This window comes from Maniola hyperantus, chromosome 1 (assembly GCF_902806685.2).
Source record: "Maniola hyperantus chromosome 1, iAphHyp1.2, whole genome shotgun sequence".
In the NCBI taxonomy this organism is placed as follows: Eukaryota; Metazoa; Arthropoda; class Insecta; order Lepidoptera; family Nymphalidae; genus Maniola; species Maniola hyperantus.
Window position 1 is genome coordinate 10,386,413 of NC_048536.1, and position 24,166 is coordinate 10,410,578.

General features: G+C 39.1%; 1 protein-coding gene across 7 annotated transcripts in view; it reads left to right on the forward strand.

Moving 5' to 3' along the window:
* CadN (neural cadherin) overlaps positions 1–24,166 on the forward strand; it is a 452,548-nt gene that overhangs the window by 53,155 nt on the left and 375,227 nt on the right. For 6 of the 7 annotated variants that reach the window (XM_069501144.1, XM_069501129.1, XM_069501134.1 and 3 more), the window contains exons 3-5: positions 4,453–4,464; positions 7,245–7,546; positions 14,457–14,593. In XM_069501144.1, the coding sequence (XP_069357245.1) occupies positions 4,453–4,464; positions 7,245–7,546; positions 14,457–14,593 (451 nt within the window). The remainder of the gene's footprint in view (positions 1–4,452; positions 4,465–7,244; positions 7,547–14,456; positions 14,594–24,166) is intronic. The other variant, XM_069501158.1, reaches the window with a different exon arrangement.

Below are 24,166 nucleotides of genomic sequence, written 5' to 3' on the forward strand. Positions count from 1 at the left end.
CCTCATTGGCACCGACCCCAAAAAATATTATTATGGAACTATGTTAACTCTTGTATACATAATATATTCGGTAATAAATTAAATTATTTTTCAATTTTTAGTGTTTGTGTATCGAAGTCGGTTTTTATTTTTTTTGTAAAATTTTTTTATTTCACAATTTTTAGTGGCCCCATGGAATTATGCTATGACTGGTTAAAAATCTACTGTTTATTACTAAGCTATTACACTGATCGCGAGCAATTTACTCTTATCCGTTGAGGAGTTCCAGTATCTATCTTCGAAGATGTTCATCAGATCTTCACCAAATTTAAATGGGACCAACTTTGAAGTATACCCTTTCAAACAAAAAAAGAATTTTCAAAATCGGTCCAGGCGTCTTCGAGTAATCGGGGAACATACATAAAAAATAAAGATTCCGACGAATTGAGAACCTCCTCCTTTTTTTGAAGTCGGTTAAAAAGTGCCAAAAGATACGAAATGTAGCGTTATATGGTTATGTGCATTTGGGAAGTATAGTGTTATTAGTTTATTACATGTTTGTGTTAAACATTTGCTGCACTATAGGAAGTTCTGGATATTACTACTAACAACTCTACTTTACATGGTTTCACATATACTACTACGCTAGTAAGCTTGCAACTGCGCTTTTACGGATTAATTTACCAACGCATGCGAGAGCTCTTCTAAACTACTATCATAATAATTGTTTATTATGGGAAAGTAAATGTAAGGCTCGACTAGCACTAGGTAGGTACACAGTCGCAATAGTTAAAAGCTATTTCTACGAAAACAGCGAAAACGAATGCAAGTTCAGATTCATTCGTCATGGCCTTCTCGTAAGCCACGAGGAAAGCACGCGCCTGGTAGTGTACGCATGCGCAGAAAGCTCCGTACTCAAGGAGTGTGGGAGGAAAGTTTGTAGGGGTGGCCCGCCCCCGACTTCACCTATCCAGACCATGCCCCTACCCTACAGAATCATTTTAAAACCTGTATTTCACGGGACTCAGTGTCATTTACGCCTCTGTTCTCTAGACAATCAAAATTGAATTTATGATTCGGAGCGAAAACGAAAATTTAATTGAAATGGAAAATCTCCGAATGGAAACTGAAGCGCAAATGATTCTTTTTTATTAATATAGTAGAAAGAGTATTAGACGATTTGTCAGCCACTAGATGATGCCTGTAACTTTGTTCGACTGGATTAAGTTTTTGAAAATCCCGTGGGAACTTTGTTTTTCTGCGGTAAAATGTAGTTTATGTTACTCTCTAGGTCGTTAACTATATTCGTGCGTGAAATCACGTAGATCCGTTGATACCTATGTTGTTGCGTGATTAAAGGACAAAAGCGTGAAAAATAGCATGCTATCCCGCAGGAACCGTTTGTTTTCCCGGTATAAAAAGAAGCCTGTGTCAGTCCCCTGGTCGATATAATCTAGTAGTAGGTGGTACTTATCACTGGCATAATCTTATATTAGTTATATAATGTCTAGGTAATGTATAGCTCTTAGAGTCCAAAAGACAATCGTGACTGCTAGTAATTTTTGAGGTGGATATGAATAGCGCTTAACCTACTTAAACTTACAACTAGGCTATATCACCCCATATGGTTAAATACAAACTAATCAGTTTTTAATAAAATCAGTTTACCAATGCTTGGTAGCTGTTGTCACGAGTGGTTTACGGAGTAAGCGGTTTTTATCTCGGCTACGCGAGATATTATCAATGGGGGCTGGCATATGGCCAAGACGCGGGGAAGAGTATTGGAACTTGCATCAGTGGGGTGTAGATACCCACCAGCCGACAGTAGACGTGATAAAAATGGAGAATATAAAGATGGCCCGTGTAAAGGATTGCCAGGCGTCTGACTTTAGCTGGACATGTTTAGCTTTTTACAGTCGTGTCATGCCAAATATTTACGTGTCCGGCTTGTTGGGATTTTGTTAGACGTTTTGTCAAACTCGTCGCACGCAACGACTACGGCTAAACACCATAAATGATGATTATTATTGATGAGAACTGATGAATTATTATTATTATTGATTGTCGTTATAACTAGATAAAGGAGGATGGCGGCTCTTAAGACCCATGTTCATGATTCCAACTTTTGGTACCTACCTGTTCTACTAAACCAGACTAACAAATAAGCAAAGTCAATAAAAAAAAGAATGGGAGGTAAAAATATTGCCATCAAACCTTTAATATAATATTAATAATCAAGGTTTGATAAAAATATTTTTTTAATAATAAAAAATTAGTAACCGTCAGCTATAAAATGAAAAATAATATGGGTACCTAGTACAAAGATACTGTACCCATATTATTTTTCAAGTAAATTTCAGGTAGGTCTACGTAGATAAAGAAAGATAGCAGTTAGGTAGTTCTCTAGAATAAACTTACATCTTATGGATCAATATAATGCTGATGATTACGAATCACGTACACAATAGATAAAACAGTTATCTTTGTTATACGGAAAATATACGATTAAACTCACACTTACAATTCTATCCATGTAATTCATTGTTCGGCAGATATGCTGGCCACGTTTGATAAGTCGGTAATCGAAAGATTTGCAGAGCGCCGCCCGCCCGCCCGAAAATAAATTGGACATTTCACATATTTACACAGTATTAAGAATCATAGTAAAAACAAGCACAAATGTACATTAGGTTGAAATTTTGGCTTTCGTCCAAAAAGTAGCGTCTGATAGTAAAGCTGATTTCGTTGTTTTTGTCAACTAGGATTGTTTTTAAAATACATCGTAAAAATTGTCAAGAGTTCAATTGTTACGGTAGTTTTAGTGACATGGATATAATAATATTGTCCAAACAATAAAGGAGTTCTTCTTGATAGGCATGCTTCATTATCGTATAAATCCCGCAAATTGCTATTGCGCTGGAACCATGTCTCATTAACATCGCAATGTCGTCATTTTGACGTCAGCCGAAATAAAAATATACCAAAAAATTTTGCAAATCCGTCCAGAAACCTCGAAAAAATCGATGTACCTACATACATAAAAAAACGGGCCTAATTGAGAACCACCTCCTTTTTGGAAGTCGGTTAAAAATCATCAGCAGCAGTTAACTTTTATAACCCAAAGTATACCCAAAGTAGTTTTAACATCAATATGTATAAGAAAGAAATAAGTATTTTTTCTTACATTCTTCTTAAATTTTTCTTACTTTTCTTACCTCCCCGACTGCAATCTCGACTTCTCGCGTACCTACGCGACAGGTCGAGATGGCAATCGGGGAGGGAACGCCCCGCACACCCGCACATGCCCCTTCACTAACCCGATATGGGCGAGAGCGGGTGACGTGCGACTTTGCGGAGCGTCACCCCGTCTCATATCCCGATTGCCATCTCAGCCTGTTGCCTACTATACCTATAAGAAATAGGTCTTTTTATCAGATTCTCGATAGGGTAGTATAGGTATTATACTGATCCTTATGTTCATTTGTCTGTGAAATAACACCCTGAAACTGAATCCGGGGAATAGGATTACAGCAAACGTCGGATTTATTACGGATATAAGTAAATCCCGTAGGACGAGGGACACCACATATTACTGGCTCTGACAAAAACAGGCATTTTTGTGACTTCTAACTTATGGATGCTTTATACAAATAGATATTATTCAAATGTTCATACATTTTATTATGTTGTGGCGATTTCTCTAGTGTGTGATTGGTTGAGTGTTTTTTCTTAGACTATTCAAACAATTTTTGTAAATATAAAAGTGAATTAATATAGAGCAGAGCCAACGAGAGATTGTTTTTGACGTCTGTCAGTTACATACAAAAAATATTGTGTGCCCTCTCGCACACATTAGGTACTTTGATATCTGCTATCGAAACAGAACATCAAAAAAATCAGCAGTACTTTTGCGCAAAATGCGATTTTGTAGACGCCATTTTGACTAGGACATTTTTACCTACCATTTATAACAAGAATTAATTATTTACCGTTGAATCTTCTTCTTTCACTTGCTATCATTGTGGAGAAACCTGGATACCTGAGAGTTCTCTATAATGTTTTCAAAGGCGTGGGAAATCTACCAATCCGCAGTTGGCCAGTTTGGTGACTATGGACTAAACTTTTTTCATTTGAGAGCAGAGGAATGGGTTGATGATAATGATGATAATGACGGTGATAAGTATAACATAAAGCCCAGTTAAAGTAAATGGATACTTAATTATTTGGTGGAGTTGTGGAGGGGAATGTCCAGAACCATATGATTATGTGCCTTTCACAATGGAGGGAGAGTAAAGTAACTGGCCCTTTTTTTGTGTTTACCAAATTTTGAAAAATGTGTGTTGTTCAGAACACTACTAGCTCAACAACTCTACCAACTTCGCCAACCGCGAAATACTTTCGTTAACACTAATTGGTATGTATTTGCAACATACTAACCAATTCAACTTTCGTGTTTTCATGCTTACCTAACAGTGGCGCTCAAATGTAAGTACACTTTTACGAGATAAGGTATTTTAAGTGTAAATGTATGTTGTATAGTACGCGACAGATCGAGATGGTAATCGGGGTATGAGGCGAGGGCACACCCCGCACATCCACACGTCACCCGCGCTATCCTGCACCGGGTAAGCGCGAGGGCTGTGCGGGGCGTCCCCACCCCAAATGTCATGTCAACCTGTCGCGAACTATACCTACTTTTATTGTACATGGGCAGCTTTGTTTTGTCTTTTCTTGATACTTTTTAAAGAAATAGGTAGTTCAATTCAATGTTCGTTAGTAGGTATCATTATCGCTTGGTTGATGTTTTTATCGGTAATCGAATCTTACCTAACGAGCTTTATTTACCGGAGTCTGACACATAATGCGATTGGAAAACTCTATTTTAAATCAACACCTTTTTTCGAAGAAGTGAGCAAAAGGAATGCTCTGATTGTACAGTCAAGCAAGCATTCTGATTTATACAATTTCATACTACATATTAAGTATATGCACAAAATATGTACTATAAACAGTAAATATTAGAATTTATATTAGAAATAAATTATTATTTAGAAAATCTGTTAGATAAAATCTTTACGATGACTTAAAATGATCTGCAAAACGCTATTGAGGGTATTTGTAAATACTTAATTTTCTTTTGGCTTTCACATGGCTATATGTAGTGGTACAAGTTTCTATAAAGCCGAATGGACATGGACTGACAGGCACCTAAGTGATTCCTTATGCAATCCGTAGTCCTTAACCTACCCGAAAGTAGGTTAAGGAACACTAAAAAACTATTAAATAATTGAAATATTTTTATAATTTCTGGCAAAGAAAAAATATACTGTTAACGTTAAGCGTTCTATTTCTGAAGAGATTTTTTCGTACTCGTAGTTAATGATTCTCAGGAAGGCTTGTAGCAAAGTAAGAGTTTAATTACAAACTAGGACACGCGAGGGCGGGCGTTTGGCCCGAGATAAGCGGGGAATACAGAAAATGCCCCGGATCGTGCTTCGCTGTATTATTGCATGGCTCCTGATTCACGTACCCTATAGCTAAAAGGTTTAGAACTTAAGTGAGGACGTGGCATTTCTGATGTAGGCAACGAAAGAGATTATTAAATAACTAGGTGATGCCCGCGACTTCGTCCGCGTGGATTTAGGTTTTTAAAAATCCCGTGGGAACTCTGATTTTCCGGGATGAAAGCTAACTCTGTACCAAATTTCGGTAAAATCGGTTCAACGGATAGGCCGTGAAAGGCTAGCAGACAGATAGACAGACAGACATACTTTCGCATTTATAATATTAGTATGGATATACCTACCTATAAAGGCTTAAATTTCAAGTTATTATTATTGTTGGCAGTAGGTACTTAGTACTTAGGTACATTACAAAATAATATTCAATCAGTAAAAATTATTAAAATAATAGTAGTCGTTCTTGTGTCTATTTGCGACATGATAAAAGCCTAATGAAAACAAAATCCCTGTAGTGAAAATTAAATCCCTGTAGTGAAAATGACGACGACGACGACAGGGTCTTCTCCGGTTGGCCGAAGGCCAAGCGGGGGTACGGGCCTCGAGGCGTAGCCTCCTTACCCGGGCAAGGCGCGGGGTATTCATGTTACCCCGGTGTTGGTCTTCTAGCCGGAATTGAAAAATGAGGAAGTTTCAGGGCGAACGTTCCATAAAATTTTCATAGATGGCGCTGTGCACTGCACCCACTAAAAACGAAAAATAATACCTATATCTATATGATTTAGCCAGAATGTCAGCATTTTCGTTGCCAACTTTTTTTTTTTTTTTTAATTTATTATCAAATTAAAAACATACAAATAAAGCTTAAACTAAAAACACCGAAAAAACCACAGAGGTTTGTCCTCGGTGCCTAGCTGCAACGAAGGTACCTATTAACTAATTACTTAAAGAAATAATCTACAGTAGGTATATAACGCGAAGAATCATGTAAGTATGTAACATATTATAATCGTGAGTAGGTTTATTAAATTTAAGGTTTATTAGGTGAATAGGATTAGCAGAAGAAAGAGCTGCCTGCTGTCCGTATGTTTTATTGACGTTGTTGTTTTGCAGGATGTTTTACGTACAAATTATTACAGCGTATACCTTCGCTCGGAAATTATTTTTCGTATTTAGTGGGTGCAGTAAACAGCGCCATCTATAAAAATTTTACGGAACGTTCGCCCTGAAACTTCCTCTTTGCCTGATATGGCCTGATTGCCTGATTATATACTAACCGTACTATTATGGCCATTTCCATTTTGTTCAAACACTCAATAGATTATTTTGGTTAGGTAGGTCTAAAATGTAGGTATATTTTAAACCCGTTAGTTCACAGATAGTACAGTACGCTACCGAAAGTAATGTACATCGACCTTTATTTGTAGCGAATTTGTAGAGCGTTGACTCTGTCGTTGAGACCGACAAAACGTCATATAGGTATGCGTGACAGAGACAACGCTTTACAAAGCTGAAATGTCATTCTAAAGGCTGGTGTACATTAACTCTCTGCCGCGTACTGTAGTTAACGCGGTGTCCTATGTGAGCGACGAATACGACGCGATGCGACGCGACACGACGTGACGTAATGCGGCCTATATGGCAGTCTGCGTCTCGCCGCAAGCACGGTATGCCGTTGAGTTGATCGCGTTCGTCGCGTTCACAGCATCGCGTCGCGTAGTATTCGTCGCTCACGCATGGCACCGCGTAAGTGTCAAGAATAAAGTTTTGGCGGTGGATAAATCAGTTGGGTTATTCATGTTCCAGATACCGACAACCAACGAGTCATCATCCACGTGAAGGACGTAAACGACGAGCCACCATACTTCATCAACCGTCCTCTGCCGATGCAAACGGTGGTGCAACTAAACGCAGCCCCCAACACGCCAGTGTTCACCCTGCAAGCCAGAGATCCGGACACCGACCACAATATACACTACTTCATCGTGAGAGACAGGACCGGTGGCAGGTTCGAGGTGGACGAGCGATCCGGTGTTGTTCGTACTAGAGGAACTGATCCTTTTCAATTGGACATGGAATACGTGCTCTACGTTAAGGCTGAAGACCAGGTAAATAATATTATTATCGTTTTAAATGTAAATTATTTAAACTAGGTGTATCGTTTATAAATTATAAAGATATGTATATTGATAGATGATGCCTGCAACTTAATTCGCGTGGATTAAGTTTTCTAAAAATCCGGTGGAAACTCTCGGGATAAAAATAATTAATGATTCATGTAAAAAGCCACGTGAATCCGTTGATCTGTTTCTACGTGATTGAAGGACAAATGCGTGAAAAATGGCATGCTATCCTGCAGGCACCGTTTGTTTTCCCAGGATAAAAAGTACCGTATGTCACTTTTTAGGTATTTAAATATTATTATACTACTAAAATACAGCATGTATCAAACATATCTCCCTATATCCGGGTCGAATACAGAACCTTCTTTTTAGGGTTCCGTACCTCAAAAGGAAAAACGGAACCCTTATAGGATCACTTTGTTGTTTGTCTCTCTGTCTGTCTGTCAAGAAACCTACGGGGTACTTCCCGTTGACCTAGAATCATGAAATTTGGCATGTAGGTAGGTCTTGTAGCTGACATTAGGGGAAAAATCTGAAAACCGTGAATTTGTGGTTATATCACGCAAAAAAAATTAAATTGTGGTCATAAACTAATAATCAGGCTTTTCAATTTTCGAAGTAAGATAGGGTTTCATATGAAAGGTCTTTACCTGTGCATTCTAAAACAGATTTTAATTTATTTTTATGCATCATAGTTTTTGAATCATCGTGCAAAATGTCGAAAAAATACGATTGTAGTACGGAACCCTCGTTGCGCGAGCCTGACTCGCACTTGGCCGGTTTTTTTGAAGTCGGTTAATAATCCCGTATGATCACTTTGTTTTTGCGGGATGTAAGATATCTCTACTAAATAACATGAGGATGTATTCAGCGGTTAAGCAGTGAGGATAGTGACTTTATTAATTACACTAATTTTCACTTTGAGCTATTTTTCAAAGTTAATTTTCCAATAACTATATTATATTTAACATACTGCTTAATATCCCTTTCCAGAGTGGTCGTGTTGACGAGAGGAGGTTCCAGTCGACTCCCGAAGAAAGACTTAGTATAGTTGGCGGAAAACGTGCTCCACAGTTCTACCTTCCTAGCTATGAGGCGGAGATTGCTGAAAATCAGAAGAAAGATTCCGAGTAAGTATAAATAATGATTCTTTTTACTTTAGTAACGGTATTTTAGTAAATAAAACAAATCTCAGGTGACCTACTCCACGTTGCAATTTCAGATTGGACCACTGCGATTACATTTTGCGACCACTGTATAGTTTTTGCATTTCAAAGTAATTCTTACCATTATTTCTTCTGCAGTACGAGTCCCTCAGTGCTCGAGTCCGACTCGCACTTGGCCGGTTTTTTCAATTCGTAATCAAACAATCAATTGAATTTTGTATGGGGATGTCGTGACCACGACATGAAATTAATCGTGCTATGTTAACCTACCCGTTATCTACATAAAAATATTATATTGAATTGCACTAAGAAATTTAGGCGCGTATCATTTTTTTTACGATGAAGTGAAAATCTAATCTATGGTACTTAGCTATATGTTATGTATTATGGTTAAGAGTCTACTTTTTCTAAGCTATTATAGTGATCGCGATCGATTTGCTGTTGTCCATTGAGGAATTCCGTCCCCTATTTCCGAAATTGTTAATCAAATCTTCACCAAAATAAAAAAGAAGAAGAAAATCGGTTCAAATTTGATGGAGTTATGCAGTAAAATCGATAAAAATTTGATCCCGTATCCTGACGATTCCCTAATTTTTGCGGGATAAAAACTACCCTAAATGTTAAACCGGAGTATCAGCTACCACTGTACTTAATTTACTTTAAATCCGTTCAGTAGTTTTCGCGTGATGCGCGCACAGACAGGCAGACAGACAAAAATTCCAAAAAAAGCACTTGTTTTAGTGTCTATATCTATAATAATCTTTCCTCCAATTAGGTATATTTTTTTAATGCCTTGGGAATTCTTTTTTTTTCGGGATAAAAAGTAGCCTATGCCCGTCCCCGGGATGTATGCTAACTCTGTAAATATACTAATGTCTTATGTGTAAATATATTTAGGTACGAAAGTAAAATTCAATTTAAAAAAACACAATTTATTAACACAAAACCAAATACTTTTACAATTATCAAACTTTTAATGATTGGAACAAAATTTAACACGAAAGACACAAAAAGTAAAAGTCAGTAATAAAGAAAAACATAATTCAAACCAGACCACGATGAATACAGCACAAAAATCAGTAGCGAAATGAGCCCAGTGCTCGCGCGCGCTCAGCTTATATAGCTAAGCTCATTAAGAGAGGTGGCGTGACCTAAGACGGCCTCTCCTGACTATGCGGCGTCCTCGCCCGCCATGCCAGAAAAGGTCGTGAGATCTTCTCTGCGGAGACTTGCAGCTGGTGCCGCAACGCTGTCGGCGTGCGGTGCGCGAGGGGAGACCGGTGAGGAGCTCGCCGAATGGAGCGATGCCTCTGCCTCTACCGCGTAAGGTGCCGGGGCAGACTCAGGTGCGGAAGGGGGACCAGCACCTGGGCCAACTACTTCATAGTCATCACCTGAAATTAGCTCCGATATAGCACAACTCCATAGCTATAAATGGTAACACAATGGGTAAGCAATTCGAAATGCGACTTAGTATTAGCTAGACATGTAGATAAATCATTTAGTTTTATGGGGTGTCCCTATCACCCAGAGGAGGTGACACCTATCAACCTATGAGACGTCTCAAACCTAGCGCGCGCTTCTTCTCGTCATCTTCAGACCGCCAGACTCGGGGAACGGTCTCAGACCGCCAGACTCGGGCAACGGTCTATGGAGCAGGAACTTGAGATGACCTTCATCAGACCACCAGACTCGGGCAACGGTCTCAGACCACCAGACTCGGGCAACGGTCTATGGAGCAGGAACTTGAGATGACCATCATCAGACCACCGGGCTCGGGCAACAGTCTATGAAAGTGCATCTCAACCAGCCACCGTTGAACTTCCCTTGAGGAGTAAAGCATTACCGTGATTTGTTTAGTCATAGCACAAAAATAGATGTCGTGGATCAGTCCGTCAGTAGATAAGTACGTAAGGGAGCAAGCAAGGCCTTTTTAGTAAGGAGGGTGAGAGTTTTGGGGCTATGATTAACAAAATCACGACTTTCATCTTCACCACTACAAAGTAGTCAACAAGCTGTACTCACATTCGAAGAAAGTACCACACGCATCCGGGCACCACTCTCCTTGCCAGGGCACCATGCCCTCCGCCGCCACCTGAGCGGTCTTGCCATACGACCCACTCAACAGCTCCAGCTCGTAGCAGCCGATTCAGGACCTTGTATGGACCTCACATGCCAGAGTCAAACTTCCCCGTTGACCGGGAATACTTGATCACCAACACCATGCCTCCAGCCTTCAACACGCGAGGCGGACGACGATTCTGGTTAGCATAGGCATCCTGCCGGGACTGATTTTACCTCAGCAGCTTACTTGCCCTGGAGCGTCACATTTCACGCCATGCCGCTCGATCAAGCCGTGCAGTTTCTGCAACCACATTGTTGTGTGCTGGTGAGGAACTCTGGAGACCTGCTTGTTTGATATACAAACCAGGCAGTGAACCACATGCTTGACTACGAACTCACGTAGCCCAAGAAACCAGAAGTACTTCAGGATCAGGTCCAGAGTCTTTTCGACAAAGACTTGCAGCAGACTAAGACGGTATCACGAAAACCACGCTTCCGCTCCTACTGCTGAGTAGCGGTAATAGAGCGTAACACTTTAGTACACATACCGATGAGAGTCTAGCTGTCCCACTTACAGATACTCGACGAGCGTGTCCTGATCTGCGACCTGCACCATCTAAACCCAGTTGCTTGGCTTGGTGATGCCGTTGACTTAAAGGGTTGCAGCTAAGATAGTCGCCACAACACATCATCGTGCGCTTTTAGTACTCAAAGGCGAAGATGAAGTCATGGAAATAAATCCACTTACGGGTAACGCGCAGTAGCAGCAGCGCTCGGTGGCTGTGAAAGCGTTGTAGACGGTCACACCCTTAAACTGAAGACAAACCAAATGGTGGCGGAAGTGTTGACTGTCAACGCTTCTAGCACGTAGGAGTACTACCTACTCACTGCACCCTGGGTAAACCTTGCTAAAACAGGCGACCACACGCTTCTTGCCGTCGTTGTGGATCCACCTCAGCGCCGGGCCATAGCCGATGCTGCTGAAGTCAGTGTGCACCTCTGTTTGGCAAATCTGTCAAGACTGCTACCTTGGACTCAGTGGTGAGTCCCCGAGTGATGTCCTGAGATACCTTTTCCTGCTCTGGCCTCAATGAAAAGGAACCTCTTTTTCCGACAGACGTGCAAGGGAGGCTGTCTGGATAGCATACTCCTCAACGTAGCGCCTAAAGTACCCAGCTAGATCTTAGATTGCCAGATTTGTTGTACTCAAGGGACTTTACCTACGTTATGGCCTTGTCTTAAAGACTCGGCCTCGCCTGACCCTAACAAATGAATCTAATCAAAATGGCAAAATCGGAAACAATCGGTAACGGGAATTATCAGATTTTCTAAAAGAGTTGAATCTACCCACGTTACATTATTTACGAACGCACTACAGTGCGTCACTGACTCGCATAATATACGAAACACCTTTAAGTCCAAGACGGTATGCGTAGGTAACGTGATTTACTACAACACATAGGTACCTATCGAAATCATGGACACTAACTTTAAAAAAGAACATTCTCACCAATCAGCTCGTACAAGGGCTCGGCAGCACTTATGTTGCCCCACGATGCGCGCGGCATCGTGTCACAATACCAGTGAGCTGCAACGTTTGCGAAGGGCGCCGAAGCTTGGAGCAGGATGCGCGGTTTGGTGCCGCGACACCAGTGAGCCCCATGCTCGCGAGAGGCACTATAGCCCACAGCGGCGCACGCAGCGCAGTACCACCAGCGCGCCGCGCGGCGGCGGCGCGGCACGGCGCAGCAACGCCAGCGCAGCGTCACGCTCGTGCAGAGCGCAGAAAGGCGCGGCGGCGGCGCGGCACGGCGCAGCAACGCCAGCGCAGCGTCACGCTCGTGCAGAGCGCAGAAAGGCGCGGCAGCGGCGCGACACGGTGCCGCAGCACCAGCGCATTGCCAGGCCAGAGCATGGCAAGCCTCGTTCTCATGCGGAATTCCAAAGCCCGCAGCCAAGGGCGCAGCATTGCGTCGGAACATTCGAGAAAGGAAAGACAAATGTGAGCACTATGTTCGAATCATGTTCGAATATAAGTATTTCCCAGTTGGTTTAGTACATCTGTCCTTATTACGACAGGTCTACCTATTCATACAACGATCTAACACCACATGAAGATTGATTTCTAATCTTATGTCAGGAAGCTCAATTTTTGTATCTCGTGGCAAAAATAATTGTTGAGCAAAAACTCATCTACCTACATTACGGTTACTCTTTTTACAAAACTAACACTGAACTGCATCAAAGTCGATGTTTTAGATTTTCGATAAGTTTTAACTTTTCGTAGAGTAGGTAGGTACACTTTGTGATCCTAATTTTCACACAGAAAACAGCGTGATTGGAAAGTACTATGACTAAGACTACGCTTTCTAGTCTTAAACTGCGAATTTAAATTGCGGGTATCTTGGTGAGATACTTCATGAAGTGACTAATGGACCGACATAGATGTTCTTAATCTCAATGTCTACCTCTCGTGGGCACAGTGGAATAAATTCCGTTTTAAAATTGATCTAAGACTGATCATAACAAAAACCTTTTGTACAATTTCCACTTTACGAAACTACCTCCCGGCTATGCCATCGGTTGAGGTTACGAACATGATCAACTTTTTTACACCATGCATCAACATCATTAAAAATCGAGACCAAAAATAAAGACATCTACGTTCCACTATTGACGACACCGACTAGCACGCCTTTGTTCATTATTCAATTTACGTGAATTACTTTTATACTTAAATCGATTAGTAGATTTAGACGACGGCATTATTAATTCACAAAACACGTAGGGTAGACGTGAAAACTTTTAGACAAAAATTCAATTTGGATAAACACACTTGAACTAGATACGTTCGCGTGGCCAATACGTGCTTAGCCATAAAGCCAAAGGTTTAGGTACTTGATTTTAAAGATTTAATTGCAGTGACTTCATCTTGTGCGGAACAAGGTGCGGAAACGGGAGTGTTGCATTCTGTTTGAACGGTCACAGTGTTACGGAGACGATAAATATTACACTCGCGTGTAGTTACTACCGAGGTTAAACTATTTTCGACAAGTCTCGACACGTTTTACTATCGCGGAGTATTGAGTGTAACGTTTGGATAAAAACACGACTAAGTGCGTGATCTCGCGACCTATATCTAGGCCCTGCTGTTTCACATCAACGTGGTCTGCTTCGAAAACTTCGAGTTTGATCACGGCACATCACGGCTACGATCGCGGTTACGATACCCGCGATCCGACATTGTACAAGAAAAACAACAAAAATTTAAAGGTTAGAATTTTGTTCCAATTTAAGCAAACTGATTGTCAGTGACTAGATTTTAACTATAGTGGGCTATTGAATAGGAATCCCACTTCTGAATTTAGGTACAGAAGTAAAATTCAATTAAAAAAACACAATTTATTAACACAAAACCAAATACTTTTACAATTATCAAACTTTTAATGATTGGAACAAAATTTAACACGAAAGACACAAAAAGTAAAAGTCAGTAATAAAGAAAAACATAATTCAAACCAGACCACGATGAATACAGCACAAAAATCAGTAGCGAAATGAGCCCAGTGCTCGCGCGCGCTCAGCTTTTATAGCTAAGCTCATTAAGAGAGGTGGCGTGACCTAAGAATATTATATTTAACATACTGCTTAATATCTCTTTTCAGAGTGGTCGTGTGGACGAGAGGAGGTTCCAGTCGACTCCCGAAGAAAGACTTAGTATAGTTGGCGGAAAACGTGCTCCACAGTTCTACCTTCCTAGCTATGAGGCGGAGATTGCTGAAAATCAGAAGAAAGATTCCGAGTAAGTATAAATAATGATTCTTTTTACTTAAGTAACGGTATTTTAGTAAATAAAACAAATCACAGGTGACCTACTCCACGTTGCAATTTCAGATTGGACCACTGCGATTACATTTTGCGACCACTGTATAGTTTTTGCATTTCAAAGTAATTCTTACCATTATTTCTTCTGCAGTACGAGTCCCTCAGTGCTCGAGTCCGACTCGCACTTGGCCGGTTTTTTCAATTCGTAATCAAACAATCAATTGAATTTTGTATGGGGATGTCGTGACCACGACATGAAATTAATCGTGCTATGTACCTACCCGTTATCTACATAAAAATATTATATTGAATTGCACTAAGAAATTTAGGCGCGTATCATTTTTTTTACGATGAAGTGAAAATCTAATCTATGGTACTTAGCTATATGTTATGTATTATGGTTAAGAGTCTACTTTTTCTAAGCTATTATAGTGATCGCGATCGATTTGCTGTTGTCCATTGAGGAATTCCGTCCCCTATTTCCGAAATTGTTAATCAAATCTTCACCAAAATAAAAAAGAAGAAGAAAATCGGTTCAAATTTGATGGAGTTATGCAGTAAAATCGATAAAAATTTGATCCCGTATCCTGACGATTCCCTAATTTTTGCGGGATAAAAACTACCCTAAATGTTAAACCGGAGTATCAGCTACCACTGTACTTAATTTACTTTAAATCCGTTCAGTAGTTTTCGCGTGATGCGCGTGTGAGATTTAGATAAAAAGAAGAGAAGTTAAGGCAGTGGGCTTTAATAGCTATGATTACTAATGAAAGTTATCATTTATCAATTATTTGTCAGGTAAGGCCAAATACTAAGTAATTAAAAATCAAGCAAAGCATCTGCTGTATTATTTCAAAGTAAGAATCCTAATTATCTAAACAGGCTTCTATAATAATTAGAAGCTAACAACCTAGTGTTTACTTTTATCTCAATGTATAAAATAAATAGCACAAGAGGGTAGGTGATAAATACAGAAGTAAAACCAACCAAGTCGAATAATAACTGAATTGTATTTGTTCAGCATTGATCTATTTATATTAAAATGAATCTACCACCCATTTCGCTAAGGTGTTTAGTCATGGAGAAGAAAGGGCAAAGAAACTCCATAACACACATCTTTTAAAACATTAGAACGTTGAGTAAAGTAGTAGGTACATATTTGGTACACAGTTACAACAGGTAACCTATAAAAGGCAAATGATTACATTACATTATAATTATAATACAATATAAGAATACTTAACTTCAGTAAGGTCCGCTGTGTTTGCTCTGGGCTGTCGATACAAGACTGTCCCCTCTCTGTCGAGGTAGGGTACTTTTATAACACTGCCATCGCAAACAAGGCGGATATCGACTATCATATGATCTTAATATTAATCATTATTTATTTTAGGTTTGTTGACAAAAGGTATGTTGACACACCCAATTTACAATAATAAAATCAGTGACATTGATGGTCTACGTATTAATAATTTACAATAATAATAAGCGACTTAAATTGTCAGTTTACACAACATTATTATTTCACATAATAGCTATTGCCAACTGTATGTTGACAATAGCTTAATATAATGTCACTCTTAGTATATTGACAATATTTAATTTACAATGAATAATTAGTGACATGTATTGATAATTTATATAATATTATTTTTCATATTTTCATATTCCTAGATACCAAATTAAACAAGAATAAACAATAATAGTTTTACACTATTGTATTGTATGATGACAGTAAGAAACTAGGAACATTGACATTGTATCCGGAAACGGAATAACGATTCTGTTTTAAACATCACAACAAACATTTACTTCAGACTCCCAAGTTTATGATTAGATGAATTTTAGCATAATAATTATGTATCCAATTTTATCGTAATATAACACGCGCACAGACAGGCAGACAGACAAAAATTCCAAAAAAAGCACTTGTTTTAGTGTCTATATCTATAATAATCTTTCCTCCAATTAGGTATATTTTTTTAATGCCTTGGGAATTCTTTTTTTTTCGGGATAAAAAGTAGCCTATGCCCGTCCCCGGGATGTATGCTAACTCTGTAAATATACTAATGTCTTATGTGTAAATATACTAATCATTCCCTACTCTGGAATAGAGGCTGCGACCTAAATGATAAGATGTGATAAATGCACATTCGATCTCTTTTAGTGACCTCGTTTTATTCAGCGAATTACTGAGTGACCCAAACAATTGACTTCGTCGAAAACGAAATGTGTGTGATAATAATTTGCATACTCAAATACATTTACGTTACTTAATATAGACTATGTAAGTAGATAAAGTCCTTTTCATGAAAGAAGTCCTACGCATAGCTGAAACTACTGGACGGATCGGTCTGGAACACCTTGTTTATTATGCGACGCGACGTTTTTAATGGAGTTTTTTCCGATTTTATATTGGAGCAAAATATTGTATCATTTCAGCATAATATCCGTGAAAGCCAAATCATTTGCTGATCGGGAGATCCGGTATACCCTGAAAGCGCAAGGTCAGGGAGCCGGCACTTTCAACATTGGACCGACATCTGGGATAGTAAAATTGGCAAAGGAGTTGGATTTTGAAGATTTGCGTCAACCTCATGTTTACTCCTTGGTCGTTACCGCTACTGAGGACTCCGGAGGATTCTCCACCTCTGTTGAAGTAAGTTAATGTACTTTTAGGGTTTCGTACCTCAAAAGGAATAACGGAACCCTTATAGGATCACTTTGTTGTCTGTCTGTCTGTCAAGAAACCTATACGGAGTACTTCCCGTTGACCTAGAATCTAATTACGTTGAGTCATTCAGAAGTTATAAGACTCTGACAGACGTACGGACGGACAAGTGCACTCAAGTAGACTCATAAAGTTTGCACTCTGTATTCCCTAACTTTGAGTTTGTTGGGACTTGGAGTTTTTGAACAGTTTTTTTTCTTAATATTATAGAGCAGCGCTTGGCTGCAATCAGACCTGGTGGCAAGAGATGACGCTGCTTTAGATAAGATATACCATTGATATTCCAATATTTTCTTATTTCAGCTAACTATTCGTGTGACAGACGTTAATGATAACGCACCAAAGTTTGAGCTGCCCGACTACCAAGCTCACAACGTTGACGAGGATATCCCTCTGGGCACCAGTATCCTCAAAGTGAAGGCCATGGATGCAGACTCTGGGAAGAACGCTGAAATTGAATATTTAGTTTCAGGTAAAACTGGATTAAGCTGTAAATATCAATTTTTATTATTTCAAATATAAACATTACTTGTAGGTACACTTTTTTATTGCAAATTATGAAATTAGTATTTTTTTATGAAGAGTTTATTTGCCACAATATTAATTAATAGCAGATTAGACCATTATACAGAAAAAACTAAAAAAAAAACTTATCACTAAAAATTTTATATATTTACAAAAAATATACGCCGTCCAAATGGTCATTTATGGGCATTGTTCATTATGTCATTTATGGTCATTTTGGTCTGGTGGGGGGCTTCGGCCGTGGCTAGTTACCCCCCTACCGGCAAAGCCGTGCCGCCAAGCAATTTAGCGTTCCGGTGCGATGCCGTGTAGAAATCAAAGGGGTATGGGTTTAATAAAAACTGCCATACCCCTTTCAGGTTAGCCCGCTATCATCTTAGACTGCATCATCACTTACCACCAGGTGAGATTGCAGTCAAGGGCTAACTTGTATCTGAAAATTGTGCCCAAAACACTAGCGCTATTACCTCGCTGAACGGCCTACCTATATATTTCAAATATATAGGTAGGTACAGCCGAATATTGAAACCTCAGATTATTGATAAACCTTCATATTCTACGATAGAAACGTAGCTAAGTACTTTAAAATTTAAGAACTTAAGAACCGCAAAATAAAGTAAATAAATGAAGTGAAATAAAATTAAGTGTCTATACAACAAAAGTAAAAAAAAATGATTAGCTTTTGGAACACTTGATGTTTTGTTATGACCCGTTTCACTGTTCAACCAGGATACTATCTCAATTGATTTACGGATTCTTTCGAAAAGTCACGTCTAAAGCGCGGGAACGATGGCGTCTGCATTAATTTTTGTATAGAAAGGCACGTGGGTTGAATTCGTCACCTTCATGAGCGAATGTATCGTGGCAATAGCCTCCAGGCCATCATATTCAATAGGATCCTTGGACGAATTGACCACTTCGTCCAAGATAGTAGGTACCAAGTAGTATCCAAACGAGTCAGGGTCTCAAAAACCAAGAAAGAAACACTTTTGCGTTTATAATATGGATAGTGATTAATGTATCAGAACAAACCAATCAATTATACTATGGCATTTATATATTCCAGATGACCACTTCAGCGTAGACTCCAACGGTATCATCACAAATAATAAGCAGTTAGACGCCGACAATAATAATGCTTATTACGAATTTTCTGTTACTGCTAAGGACAAAGGCGAACCAGCTAAAACAGGAACGGCTACAGTAAGAGTTTATACAAAAAACAAAAACGACGAAGAACCTAAGTTCTCTCAACAAGTGTACACACCAAATGTTGATGAAAATGCTGGTCCGAACACGCTAGTCACAACGGTAGTCGCTTCCGACAAAGATGGTGATAATGTTCGCTTTGGTTTTGTGGGAGGAGGCACTAGTTCCGGACAGTTCGTTATTGAAGAAATTACCGGTGTCATTCGATTACATAATAAGGCAATATCATTAGATAGAGATAAATATGAACTTAATGTAACTGCGCTGGATGATGGCGCGTGTTGCGTTAACGGAGATGCCACTATACACACTTCAACAGCAGTAGTAGTAGTTTTTATCACTGACGTTAACGACAACAAACCGATATTTAAAGATTGTCCTACATATTTCCCGAAAGTTGAAGAAGGGGCTCCAAATGGTAGTCCGGTTATAAAAGTTCACGCTACCGACGAAGATAAAGGCGTAAATGGACAGGTGAAATATTCTATAGTACAGCAACCTAATCAAAAAGGTACAAAGTTCACAGTAGACGAAGAGACCGGCGAAGTATCGACAAATAAAGTGTTCGACAGAGAAGGTGATGACGGAAAATTTGTATCCGTAACTGTAAAAGCTACTGATCAGGGAGAGCCATCGCTGGAAGGAGTATGTTCGTTTACAGTTGAAATCACTGACGTAAATGACAATCCCCCGCTGTTTGATAGACAAGTAAGTGGATATGTAAATAGTAGACTAGCATAAACGTGCATGTTTCAAATACAAAGCATGATCATACTGTTCCTACAAAACGCTATAATTAAGTTCGTCCCGTGTCTTACAGAAATATGTGGAGAATGTTAAACAAGATGCCAGTATAGGCACAAACATATTGAGAGTGTCGGCATCTGACGAGGATGCCGATAATAATGGGGCTATAGTTTATACATTAAGCGCCCCCTACAATCCGGCAGATATAGAATACTTTGAGATCCAACCTGAATCAGGCTGGATCGTTTTAAAGAAACCTCTAGACGTAAGTATGCTTTTTAACCTTTATACACGATAACAAGAGTGAAATGTGGCAAGAGCGATGTGTGAAAGGGATCAACTATATTATGAAGTTTGGTGGATGAATGCTACCTACAGGCCTTAGGATTCAATTGGCACCTACTTTAAGTTTGTTTACTGTAAATAGTTCTAAATTATCGCTGCTGTATATTGCTGTGGAGGGAGCAATCCTGGCTGTGAGGAGTAGTTGTCCATCGAACGCGCGGGGCGTCGGCGCCGGCGCTTGTTCTTCTTCAGCACGATTACTTTCAGTTGCCGCCAGCGCCGGCTCAGCACTCAATCTTCGTTAACATTTATTTCCGCAGCACCGTCTTGCATTGACTATCTTACCGATAAATACAACCTGTGTATATTACCTATGACCGAAGTGATACTGCTGTAAATATTTCACTGTTGAGAAGTATGTTTAGTTCTAAAACATGTACAGTTTCCGTAACAGCACTTCTGTATATTTCGCACTGACTAGTTTTAAAATTTATTTTACTGTAATTTAATCGGTTGATTTGAGAAGCTTACGCTTTAAACATACCTACCAGTATTATATTATGTATGTACATGTTTTGTTACTAATCTCTGATATTATTTGCGGAGTGCTCTCACTCCCGGGCGGTTCGAACCCGGCCCGTTGGCGTTTCTCGGCAGCCGCAGACGACTACTCATACTACATGATATCATTTTAATAGTATAATCACATAATTATGAATTTTTTACAGGATTCCAGTACTTATATTAGATTTCTTAAAAATAGTTGTAAACTGAGATGGTCAGGTTGCCGGCGAGGCAATTTGGCCATCTGACCAGTTGTGACATTATTCCTTCTGTGAAAGGGGCAACGTTCTCAAACCCAATTTGTACAGTAAACCGTAACGTCCATCGTTTGTAATATATTCATTACAATGAGTGTCGTTTATTTGTAGTCATTACGAGGTCACTAAAAACTTCTTACGACAACCTGACCTTTCCGCCATGTCTTGTATGCAGAGCTGCATGCATTTGCCTGCTTTATGTTAATTTACTTTAATTTTTTAAATTAGTTTAGTTAAATTATTGTAAAAAGTATAAATAATGTACAGTTTGTCTTTTTCCCTATTGTACAGACCGGAAATGTATAATACCGAAAACGTATTATTTCCAATTTATTTTCTTGCACCCTTTTACATCGGCTGCGACAAGAAAAGTACTGTAAGTTAGCGCGAATGATGCCTCTGCATGGAAGCGGACGTCGTGAGTGGATTTCAATTTATTAGTGTATCTCAGCAACTTCTTCTCTGGTTTTAGTTCGGCTTACTGAATGTGTGCGTGACGGATGGGAGCTATGTTCGAGAAATACAATTATTAAAATTACTACCGATTCATAATAGATATTATGAGAGTGGTCTATGATTCGATTATTTTTTAATTGTTTAATTATTTATTAGCAATGAGTACTTATATGTTTATATTTGAGTTGTGTTATGTTTTTTTGTCCCCGCTGACCTCTGACCCGTGTATCTGTAGCGGGACAGGTACCGCCTGCGCGTGCGCGCCTCCGACAGAGGCGACCCGCCCTCCTCCGCAGACGTGGACGTTGAGTTAGACGTGGTAGACAGGAACAATAAGCCTCCCATCTGGGACATGACCACGTATGGCCCCGTTCACATCAAAGAGAATGTCACAGTGGGTACCGTAGTGACCAGTGTGAAAGCCAGGTTGGTATAAGGCGCAGCGGGCTTCCCGGCCCGCCGCCCCTACTCCTTAACACTACTAACGACGTGGTTTTGTCTTTTTCCATCGACTCTTTCCCCGCTAGCGAGAAACGTACAAGTTGGAGGCTATGGCTCAAGACAAGGGCTTCCCGCCCTTGTCCCGAACCGTGGAGGTCCAGATAGACGTAGTGGATCGCGCGAACAATCCCCCCGTGTGGGACCACACGGTGTACGGCCCGATCTACATTCGAGAGAATTTGCCCGTGGGTGCCAAAGGGGTGTCCGTTAAAGCAAGGTGCGTGGTAACTGTTCGGCACGGGCACCGCACGCAGCCCCCTGCACGCAACGTGCGGCGCCTGCGGCCTCTGCTCTCCTGCGTGCGCGACTGCTTGTCACTGTCGAATCCATTGCCAATTTATATTCTCTGATATGAAAAAACTTTGAAGCATCAGATTAATGTTATTTTACCTAAAATAGAGGCCATCTAATTAGAAACGAGGCGTTGATTTTGACAATTAGTCGGCAGGTATGGCCAGGGCGGGAGTGCTGCGAGCGTCTTCAAACCATCGTTATTATTTGCCTCTCACATGGTGATTTCAGTACGATGTAATGTTTATGTCCGTGAATTGCATTAGCATCGCCACGTACACATGCGGACTTATGAGAATCACAAGCGTGCATTTAGTGGGCTCACTGCTTACGTGGAATGGGATCACAGGGTTATTAAATCATTATTTACCTAGTACTCAAAAATATTTATATTATTATCTACTTACCTCTTAGTTTTAATTTTGATATTTTATGTTAGATATGTAAATATTTTTGAGTATGTAATGAAATTAAATTGGCTTCGAACGAATTGTAGGTAAAATTAAAAAATGAACAACTCTGTGTCCATTATATTTTGCATGTAGGCTGAGGCATATAAAATGCATTATGGATCGTTCTCAAGTTTCTAACTTTTAATCGAAGTTTTAGATTTCTACAACTACGAGATTATGTGTAAGCATGATATTTAAACGTACAGTAGATAATATTATGTAGGTTTTAGGTGTTTCATTTTTACTTTAATTATTTTTAGTGCTTGAAATACAGACGTGTAGACATTATTAGAGAACCATAAAAAGCTCTAAAAATGAATAATTAAGTACTTATTATTGTTTGCATCAAATAGAGTTAGGATAGTGTTCACATAAAATGAGCTATTTTGACGGTGTTTTATCAAACAATTATTTATAGACAAAAATGAAATTAAATCATTAAATTAAGAAGAAGATTAATACTTTAATTTAAATTCATTTGATTTATAATATCTATGAATTTTTAATACAATAAATCAATACGGGCAGAATTAGATAGGTAAGTATTCTTGTGGTAAGTTATTACTACAGACGGTTCTGACAAATTACGTATTTTATCATAGCTCTATGCTTTTTAAAGTTTCGATAAGTGGTATGTTTACCATAAGTGGTAGTTTTTATTAATAGCATTCTTAAGTATAGGTTCTTTAACAGAATAAATAATTCACTAAGGCTGGATTCGTAATAAAAAATTTTTTTAGACCTTTTCAAGCATCGGTAAGTATACTCAAATAAAAATAAAGTAGTAACCATATTGTGGTAACCTAATAAGAAAGTTTATGTATGTGCATCGAAAATTTACAACGGGCCACATGTTGCATCACCTGTCACGTGGAATTTGGTCGATGGTTCACATCTCTATTGTCTATCTGTTCGTCCTAAACCACACTTTTCAAACTCAATGATTATGGAAAGAGGAAACCCATACTAACTCACTATATTTTGAACCTACATTCCATTATCTTTAATAGATTAGTAAATAAATTATTAAATCTTGACAGGTTACCTTTTTATTGCTGTGTCATATTGGGCAAAACTTAATTCTACATAATATGGAAGTATATAATATACTTAACTAAAGTAGCTTTGATAATGAGAATTAGGTACTGTCAAAGTTTACTAAATTTATTAATTAGGTATCATAAAATGTCTATTATATCTTTAATACAAAAAATAATATTATTTAAAAATAGCCTATTTATTGCGGTATTCATATTATTGTCTTTCAAAATGGGTCAATTATTTATGTACCTAGTTAAAAGTCCACTGAATAAGAATAAATTCCAATAAAATACCTGTGAACCGGGTTTTTGCAAAACTTGGTGGAAATGTCGATACTGGGGAAAAACAGTCTACCAAAATCAGACGACAGATCATAATTTTTGTTGGAATTTTTTCTGTCTCATGGTACACCGTCTAATATGATTTTTTTTTCCGGTCACAATAAATAGACTAATTTTGGCATCGGGTTTTAGTCAATTTTAAAGTTTGAT